The following is a 9,328-nucleotide window of genomic DNA, read 5'->3' as shown; positions in this document are numbered from 1 at the left end:
GTGGATATCACGGTCACTGACGGTCCTCCGATCAACTGTTTAGTAACTAACAGAAATTGCATGATCCTCGGGCTGTCCCGCGCCCCCCCTGCCATCGCACGGCGCGCCATTTGAGAAACACTGGGACACAGGAACATCAAAAGCGATGCAGCTTTTTTTTTTTTCAGTTGAGTTCAAGCAACTGACAGCAGCTCTGCTGTCGAACACTTGTGCCAACCTTAACCAACAGGACCAAAGACACTTTGACACACGTGGGCAAGGCAGGAACTAAACCTGGAACCTTCTGATCAGAGGTCGACTGCTCTGTCTCTACACCACAGTTTCTGCCATTTTTGCAAAAATAAACAAATAAATGCTTGAAATCTATTAAAGGGACCCTTGACTGTATATTGTATGAAAGGTTAATTTTTTGTATGGAATTATGAAAATGAATACACTAATTAGGTACCCAAACGTACAGAAGTACTTCAGTTCCTAATGTTACCTGGTTAAAGCGTTTGTCGCAGTGTGGACATTTGTTGCCCTTCTCCATGTCATGAATCTCCAGATGGCGCATCTTGGCGGTGGGATCAGAGAAAGATTTCTCACAGTAGTCACAGTGATGGGGCTTTTCACCACTGTGCACCAGCTGGTGGCGTTTCAGATTACCGGATGTAGTAAACAGCTTGTTGCAGACCTCACAACTGTAACGTGCTTCACCTGTGTGGCGTTTGTGGTGCAAGTTGAGAAGGCTAATCTGACGGTAGCTTTTTCCACAAGTAGAGCACTTGTATGGCTTCAGAGGACTTAAGAAAGCAGAGCATTTTGTTACTTAACTTTGAAGAGCTCCAGAGTAATGAATGTTTTTAAAAAGAGCTATGAAACTCACCTATGTGTTTTCTCATGAGCTTTGCAAGCGGCAGGATCAGAGAAAGCTTTGCTGCAGTCCCGACAGCTGAACGGCTTCTCTCCTGTGTGAATGCGCATGTGTCTCTTGAAATTTCCTGTGTGCGTAAATTTTTTTCCACAGTCCTAAAAAGAAACAAGTATTATAGTTAAATTTTACTTGTAGACTTGACTGACATTTGTTGAAACACTATAGTAATAAAGCATTTCCGACTATGGTTGCTTAAGGGGCCTATTTCATGCAAAATCAACTTTTTGAGCTTTTAAGTGTATTATAATGTTTATTCCTCACTATAAACAACCCCAAAGCGGACCTTTAATCCAGTCATGCATTTCTGAGCATTGTATAGGCCCTATAAGAACAGCTGTTGAGATCTACCAGTGGGTTGGGACCTCCTGTGTGGGAGGTACTAGGCAGTGTTGGGGGGGGGGTACTGATTGGTAAGAGTCTGGGGTATTGGGCCGACTGGAACACCTATTAAAATCCAGATGAGCAGCATTGGTTCTTTGGGCAACCCAGACAGGTGAGTGCCAGCCTGAGCTCCTAAAGGTTTCTTTAAGGCTAGCCCTCTTGGTGGCATTTCTTTTTTTTTTCAACTTGTCCCATTTTCAGTAGCTGAGCAAACAGATCAGACCTGAAGGCCTCTTGTGTTGGACATACGTTACTGTTACAACAGGGGGTTATGAATCCTCTGACACAACAGGTGTATAATTTGTATAATTCCTTTTTGTATTTGAGATGAATTTCATTTTCTATACATTGTGTTCATTGGACCAGGTGGAAAAAACAGAAGAGAGAAGGAGAGAATAGGATGTTAGAGAGGGGGATAATATTTATATTTGATTGGATTTATAATAAGAGTCCAAAAGGAAGGGAAGAAAAAAAAAGGGGGGTAGAACATTGTGGGATAATTAAGGTAGAAGGGGACAGAAACACAACATAAAAAGTAGCTGTCAGGTGTACATATTAGTCAAATGGGTGGGGCCTGTCCACTAGAACTGGTGTCACAGAAATTATACATTTTCTTATGTTTCATCCTCTGAGTCTTGTTTTCTTATTGTCAGAACACCCTGACCAAAATGTGTAAACATTTTGATTTCATTAGAACATCTTGTTCGTGTTAGATATGCCACTTACATTTCCATCTTAAGCTCCTGATTAACAGCTGATTGTATGATTATATAAAATGTGAGCGTCCTTCATCACAGATCAGGGCTCTGTAGACCTCTCCTCCATGCTCGCCAGCGTGTACTTTTCTCTGTTCTGTTTAATAAACTTTCATGAAAACGTTTGACAGTTCTTCATTTCATCGGATCAACAAATATTCTACCACACTGGGTGATAAGGCCAATAAATCTAATCTCAGATTTTTTCATTCCAAATTCGATTTTCAATTTTAATCTATTTTTTTTCCTCCCTCCTTTTATTTTTTTTTTAACAAAGGTTACAAATGACAAAATATTGTAGTTATATTTAATATTTTATTTATTTCAATGTCTTTTGGAAATTGGCTAGAAGACAACATACAACTAAATATAAACTGTAAAAATGTTTGTAGAACAATCCAGAAGGTGTTTTATGAGCTATCACTAGTTTAAATATCTCATAAAAAAATCTGATCGCTTGGCAGAGTAGTTCTGGTAGTAACAGCCGTCAAACTGATATTGCTGTGTATGGTTTGATGCTTCAAGTTTGAAGTCACAACCTCAATGACCAAAATCTAGTTTTTGACTCACCAGCCAAGTTGGCCAGCAGATTAAAAAAAATCTAAACAGATTTTTTCCTGGAAAATATATTCCATTATTTTACTAAGAAATTTACATGGGTGTAAAAAATATTATGTTGAATGCAAAGAGGGAGGAAATCTCAACATAAAAAACATTAGATAAAAAACACTTTTTTCTCCAAAGGAATTCCTTAATTCCTTTGCTCTCCGGTTTTCAATGAATATGTCTATGAAGAGTTTTATTTCCTATAACAAACAACTAGTTTATTTTCTATATATATACATATATATTTTTTCTTAGACATTTAAAAAACTAGTTGCATGATTTTCACTGCATCTTTTATGTTGAAAGTATGATGGATAGGAAATAAATATTTCTTTTTTGAGCCACCGAGTTCAAATTTGACAAATACAGTTATTTGGTTTAAATCATGATATGTATTGCTATCAGCTGATATGAAAAAACAATATTGAAACATCGATACAAAATTCCATATGGCCCAAGCCTACTTTAATACTACCTAATACTAATAATACCTACTTTAATTCCATCACGCATACTATTTGAGCTGAAGGTGAGGTGACACTTGTGCTCAGGTGAGTGTTTGAACCAAAGCCTTATAATGTGCATCAATGTGTGCGCACATCTCTCTACGACCACTGTGACCTTGTGTTCACATAGGTGTTTGTGTGTGTGTGTGTTTGCAGATGTCTTACCTCACACCTGTGTGTGACAGAACTGTATGGCTTTGATTCGGACCGGCTGTTCCCACATGGTAACTGTGCTTGTCTCTCATCTCTGTCACTCGACCCATCTGCTTCCTGGCTGTTGTTGTCAGCTTCCACCTCAACCCCATCATCAATGTCATCATCATCCTCATGATCTTCAGATACCATGTCACTCGTCTCCCCAAAGTCATCTTCCTCTTCCTCAGACACCTTTGTTATCCCCTTTTTCTTCACTTTAGACTTTGGAAGAATGTCTTCATCTGAGTCATTTCCTAAAAAATGCAACAGAAACACCTTTGAACACGAATGAATGGGATCAATAGCAATAAAAAAAAGTACTGCAAACCTGATGTTAAGACTATCTATAAATCTTATTTATGAAGTAGTGTTTGTGAAATTAAAAAAAGAAAGACAATGAAGACTAAAGTCATAGTTTTACATTCAAAAATTTCAAACCTGCAAACAAAATTAAATTAAACAATGCATAGAAGTCTGAAAATGGCCGAAGGTGAAGATGGTGGTACAGCTTGCTCTCCTGCTGTTTAGCACATCAACCTAGACTCAAACCTGAGATCTACGAAACGGTGAATGGCAAAACAAGTGTGGAAGATGAGCTCTTACATTTCCTTGCTGTGAAAAGCAGAACTTTAAGTCAGGATGAAATTGGGTTACTGGCTGCAAATACCTTTGACTCTGACTGGATTGAGGCCTCCAAGACAGTGCTGTTTGAGCTCTGCCCGACTACGCAGCGCAATGTAATGCATAAAGGAGCAAAAAAGACAAACAATTTAAAATGTTGTCTGAATGAAAGTTTTCAACGACTGTGGGGAAAATTGTATCGTACTACTTGGAGGACTTGCCACCTGTCACATTTACAAGTCTGGATGTCTGCGGCCTGCTGAGGAGAGTGGAGAGACTACATGCTGATGTCAACGCTATGGGATGCGCGCTACAGCTTGAGGTGGATGTGTGTGCGGATCTTCGTGCGATCATTACGGACGTGACTCATCGGGTGTGCAGCTTGTCACAAAAGTTACACAGAACAACAATCAGAGTGTCTGTGGGGCCAGCCTGAGGGCTAAAGGAAGTGGCTCGACGTCCGAGACCTCGCTGGAAGCTGGTTAGGGCTGCCACAAACGATTATAGAATAGTCGACTAATCTCCGACTATTTTTTCCGATTAGTCGACTAATCGGTTCGTGTGGCTACTGGATGTAAAACACTCATCTTAACCGTCATTATCTTTAAACTTGAGGTCTTTAAGCTATATTCTAACTAAAATAAAGACAATAGTTTATTAATCTTTTAATGAATCATACAGCTTTTCTCCTTCATTTGTTTCTGGCATTAAAACAAGACTTAAATCAAATGAGGTAATCTGAATCAACAACAGAAAACGTATTAAAAGCCTGAAATTCTTTTTTAAAGCTTTAAAAGATATATTTAATAAAACATGTATAGTGTATTTTAAGAGCTATTTGCAGATATAAACACACTCAAAATATTTGCTAACTGAGGCCCATTTATTAAAGTAAAACACTAAAGACATCTTTGAACTCATGATATTCCTATACATAGAAAACCTGAGGATGCCCATAGAAACAAAGAAAATAAATAAAAAGGGTGAGATGTAATTGAAATGTGTGCCTGCCTGATACCCGTACCTGAGAGAGTGACGTCAGAGAAGTGGGTGTACACGGAGCATGTAGATGATATGGCGGAGATTCAATAAAGAACCTGTTCTAACAAGTTGGTCGTCTTGACATATAAACATCACATGGTGTCAGAAGAAAAAGATTACAGAAATCGCAGAAATTACATTTGACACTTTTTCCTCTTTTATTTTCCTTTTGTTTCCCATATTTTCGAGCTAGCGTGTTATGAGCCTACCGCGAACTTCCTGTGACGTCACTGCTGACCGGATTAGCACCACTGCGCATGTGTGACAAAGAGAATGGCAGACCCGGCATTAGAACGCGCGAACAGTAGTTTTAAGATCAAAACAAGGAAAAAAACAAACAAAAAACGACGCTTCGACGACCAAATTATTCGTCGACTATTTTAATAGTCGATTAGTCGTCGATTAGCCGAATAATCGTGGCAGCCCTACCGCTGGTGCTGTAGGTGTTACAGCGAGTGGGTTTGTCAGTGGGCACGACGGGATTCTCCACACTTCGAAGCAACACCTGCCTCTCCAAAGGTCTCAGCACTTTCCCCCACCCAAGGAAAATGACGTTGGAGAAATCCCTGTTCTCAGAATACACCCGGATTTATCCGGATCCCCAAAGTGGAGCGATGTCATTAAAAAAGGAAAACGGCGAGTGCAGAACAAAAAAGCCGCACCCGGAGCTTTAAAAAAACTGGTAAAATTCGATACATGACAATTTTCATGGTGCTGGGGAGTCCACAACAGACATTGGGGATGGAATAATAAGAGGTCGAATACCAGTAGCCATCCTCTGGGATAAAAGACTTGATTCCTGCATAAATGTCATAAGGCTGATGGGTGGACTGGTCTATAGCAATACACTTAACACAGAACGACAAGGAATGTGTCATCCTTTTTTTTTTTTTTTTTTTTTTTAAAGGTGTCCTGTCCAACAGCTGAGCCAACAGATGCGGGCTGAGAGCTTCTTCTTCTTCCTCTGACCAGTATAATAAATTCTATGGAGAGCTTTGAATTGGATTAGTTGCAAGTTTGGACTTTTAGTCAGCTTAAAAGTGTTTAGCAGAGGTGGGGACTCGAGTCACGTGACTTGGACTCGAGTCAGACTCGAGTCATGAATTTGGCGACTTTAGACTCGACTTGGACTTTCCTACCTCTGACTCGTGACTTGACTCGGACTTTGATATACATAACTTGTGACTTGACTCGGACTTCAGCCCTCTGACTCGGAAAGACTTGCTATTTTCCCCCAAATCCACGGATTATAAAGTATAAAGTATATAGAGAGACAGCCGCGCGCCGCGGTGTCTGTCTTTGTTTACATCCGTCTGCGGTGTCGGCCCAACATCCAATCAAATTAGGGAAACGTTTGATTGATGTGACAGTCAGACCAATCAAATTGCAAAAAAGCATAGTCCAGCCTCCCTTTAAAAGCGTGAGTTCCTGTTTGCCGTTGTTTTTAGTTCTAGCATAAAAGTTTATAGATCGTCAACAACAAACGGTTTGCAGTTTGCAGAGCATGTGGATTAAAGGATTACTCAGAGAGATTCAACAACAACCAACTTTATCTGACTGTAGGAGCAGCAAAATCAAGTAAGTTCTGAGTGAAAGCTGGCGCTAGCTTAGCGGCTAACCGCTAGCTGCAGTTAAATGAATGAGACTGTAAACTCTGTTAGCGGTACACTGTGACACCATGCAGCTCAGTATGTTCACAGGTGATTTTGACATTTCCACCGGGACACGAGTGATCATAGCGGGAGCAGCAGGGCTGTTGGGGAGCGGGCTCGGTTGTTTTCTGATAGAAATCCAGCAAACGTATTATAGAATTCACGGAGATGCTGCATGAGGGTTCTTTATTTCCCTTTTTTCGGTTTACCACTTTTATGTTTTTTTAAGTTTTATGGTGTGTTTTAGGAAAAAAAACATCCTCTTTCTCTGGGGGTCACATTCCCTCTTGAATATTTGCTGTTCCTTCCTTTTTTCATTGACAAAATATTTTCATTTACTGCTTTATGAGGTTTTTAGTTTGCATGTCTTTATTTTACTGTTTCACCTGCTATCATGAGATGTGTACTTCTGATAAAAAATATTTGTCCACCATGAATACAATTTATTTGATTCTAATGAATTTTATCATGAATATACTTATAATCTCTGTATTCAGAGTATTTCCTGTTCAAGTACAGAGTGAACAAAGTAATATTTTGTGCATAAGTTTGCAATATATTTATACATAAAATTTAATTTAAAGTCACTTAATAACTATATGTATATATATATATATATAAATATATATACACACCACATTTAGTTTTACATTTAGCATTTTTGTTTTGAATCCTACTTTTCTGTCTTGAATAAGGAATTTAACTTAACTCCTGTTAACTTAAAGTGAGATATTTTGACAGTAAGTTGACAGAAATTTTGTACTAAATACAAAAAAAAATTGCATCTCAAACAACAAAAAATCAATTTCAAAACAGAAATGTTAAACATAAACCTAGATGTACTATTCATATATATATTTTTTTTGTTTTTTTGGAGTCAAACTAAACCACTCTGATTTTACATTTTTCCTCAATTCTTCTTCCCGTATCCGCTCTGTTTATAAAAAAATGCTGAAATTAAGCAGAATCACAAGTTGATAAATATAGTGGTTTATTAATTTAGACTGAAAGAGTCAGTACCTCATCACCCACAAGCTTAAGTGCACATCACTGGTCTGTAGTGAGGGGATTTAAAGGGACCATATCATGAAAAACCAACTTTTTGAGCTTTTATGTGTATTTTAATGTTCATTCCTCACATAAAGAACTCCAAAGCGGTATTTTGATTCATTCATGCATTTCTGAGTAATCCTCTACAAACTGCGGTCTTAGCAGCAGCCCCTCCCATACCCATGAAAACAAGCGGGTCCTCATGATCTGATGTCACAGAGTGAGACCGCCCCTTTCAGGAAGAGTCTGCTCTGATAGCTCCGCCCCCAGTCTAACACCAACACCCAATTTCTACACTGAGCTAATGATGATCAGCAAAAAACACGTTCATTTTAGATGCAGAATATCGTATATCTTCCAGTTGTGTTCTGTTTTGAATAGGGATGTCCCGATCCGATCACGTGATTGGGGACTCGATCGGAATCGGACTCCTTTGCCCGATCAATATCGGATTTTTCATTTATTCTCATTATGATTACGGATAAATACTCCACTACAAGTCTGCATGTCATAAAAAAGATCACAAAATGTCATTACCAGAAAACGCAGCAGAAAACGGCAGCAGCTCAAGCTGTCATGGCTCCCCTAGGCCACGCCCCGCACCTCCACCTGTGCTCTTCTCTATTTATACCCTCCTCTCGGCTCCACTCACTGCCGGAACGTTAAGCTATACAGCCTGATTAACTGCCAAGTACTCTGCTTCTCGAAGCCACAGCCTGTTTAAAGATCCCTGTGCTTTTCCTCACGCTCCAGGATTCCACGCCAGCTTCTCTCCTACCTGTCTGGATTCCTCCTCCGTTCCTGCCGCTTCAAAGCCACCATTCTGCTGGGATTCGCTGTCTTCTCCACACTCTGCCTTCCCGGATTCCACGCCGCCTCCAAAAGGTTCTGCCCTAAAAGCACCTCTGTCAGACGAACTTTCTCGCCCAGGATTAACTCCCGCTCCAGCGTCCAGTTTCAGCACTCTTCCTCTGCTCCTCTCAGCCGCCACTGCTCGTCATCCACTCGGCTTCCTTGACAACAGCGCCTCCTCCTGGCCGGCGGCAGTACTACTCCCCTCAAGCTCAAGTCTCCTAAAATAAATTACTGACTTTTCTCTACTCCTGGGTCTGTCGTGTTTGGTCCGCAACACTCCCTGACACAAGCAGAAGGCTAATGTAAACAAAGCTAGCTAGAAAGCTAACTTCCGGGACCAATAACTCTTTTAAAAACGCTTTAAACTGACAGCAAGTGTCTCTATTGGTTTGTCATAACTCAAACAACAACCTCTAAAGGTATTCCAACAGAAAAAGACAGTATTTTTTTCTTTTTAATGTGAAGCTCTTCGTGCTGCAGACAGATGGCTAAACAGCAGCTGCTAAATGCTACATGCTTGCGCCATGATTTAACTCCTTAGGACCCGAGCTGTCCTTTGATATGCCTGTTTTATTTATCTGACAGAGAAATAACAGTTAAGAAAATTAACTACAGTGGTAATAAAACCGAAAATGTGATGTCTTAAGAACTTAAAAAATAAGCACATAATCTTAAAAAGTTAGGTTAGGCTCCTTTAGTGGCTCTGGCCAGTATATTGTCAAAACTTTTAGAGATAATCCTACTGGACAG

At 39.8% G+C, this 9,328-nt stretch overlaps 1 protein-coding gene across 5 annotated transcripts in view; it reads right to left on the bottom strand.

The window, feature by feature from the left end:
* The window catches only part of zbtb17 (zinc finger and BTB domain containing 17), a 66,624-nt gene that overhangs the window by 22,869 nt on the left and 34,427 nt on the right, over nucleotides 1-9,328 (bottom strand). For all 5 annotated transcript variants that reach the window (XM_024265164.2, XM_036210876.1, XM_024265165.2 and 2 more), the window contains 3 exons: nucleotides 3,330-3,613; nucleotides 869-1,011; nucleotides 485-785 (listed from right to left, as the gene is read on the bottom strand). In XM_024265164.2, the coding sequence (XP_024120932.1) occupies nucleotides 485-785; nucleotides 869-1,011; nucleotides 3,330-3,613 (728 nt within the window). The remainder of the gene's footprint in view (nucleotides 1-484; nucleotides 786-868; nucleotides 1,012-3,329; nucleotides 3,614-9,328) is intronic.

The sequence above is a fragment of the Oryzias melastigma genome, unplaced genomic scaffold (genome assembly GCF_002922805.2).
Source record: "Oryzias melastigma strain HK-1 unplaced genomic scaffold, ASM292280v2 sc00277, whole genome shotgun sequence".
Taxonomy (NCBI): domain Eukaryota; kingdom Metazoa; phylum Chordata; class Actinopteri; order Beloniformes; family Adrianichthyidae; genus Oryzias; species Oryzias melastigma.
The sequence above is the reverse complement of the archived record's forward strand: the minus strand, read 5'-3'. Positions and strand labels throughout refer to the sequence as shown.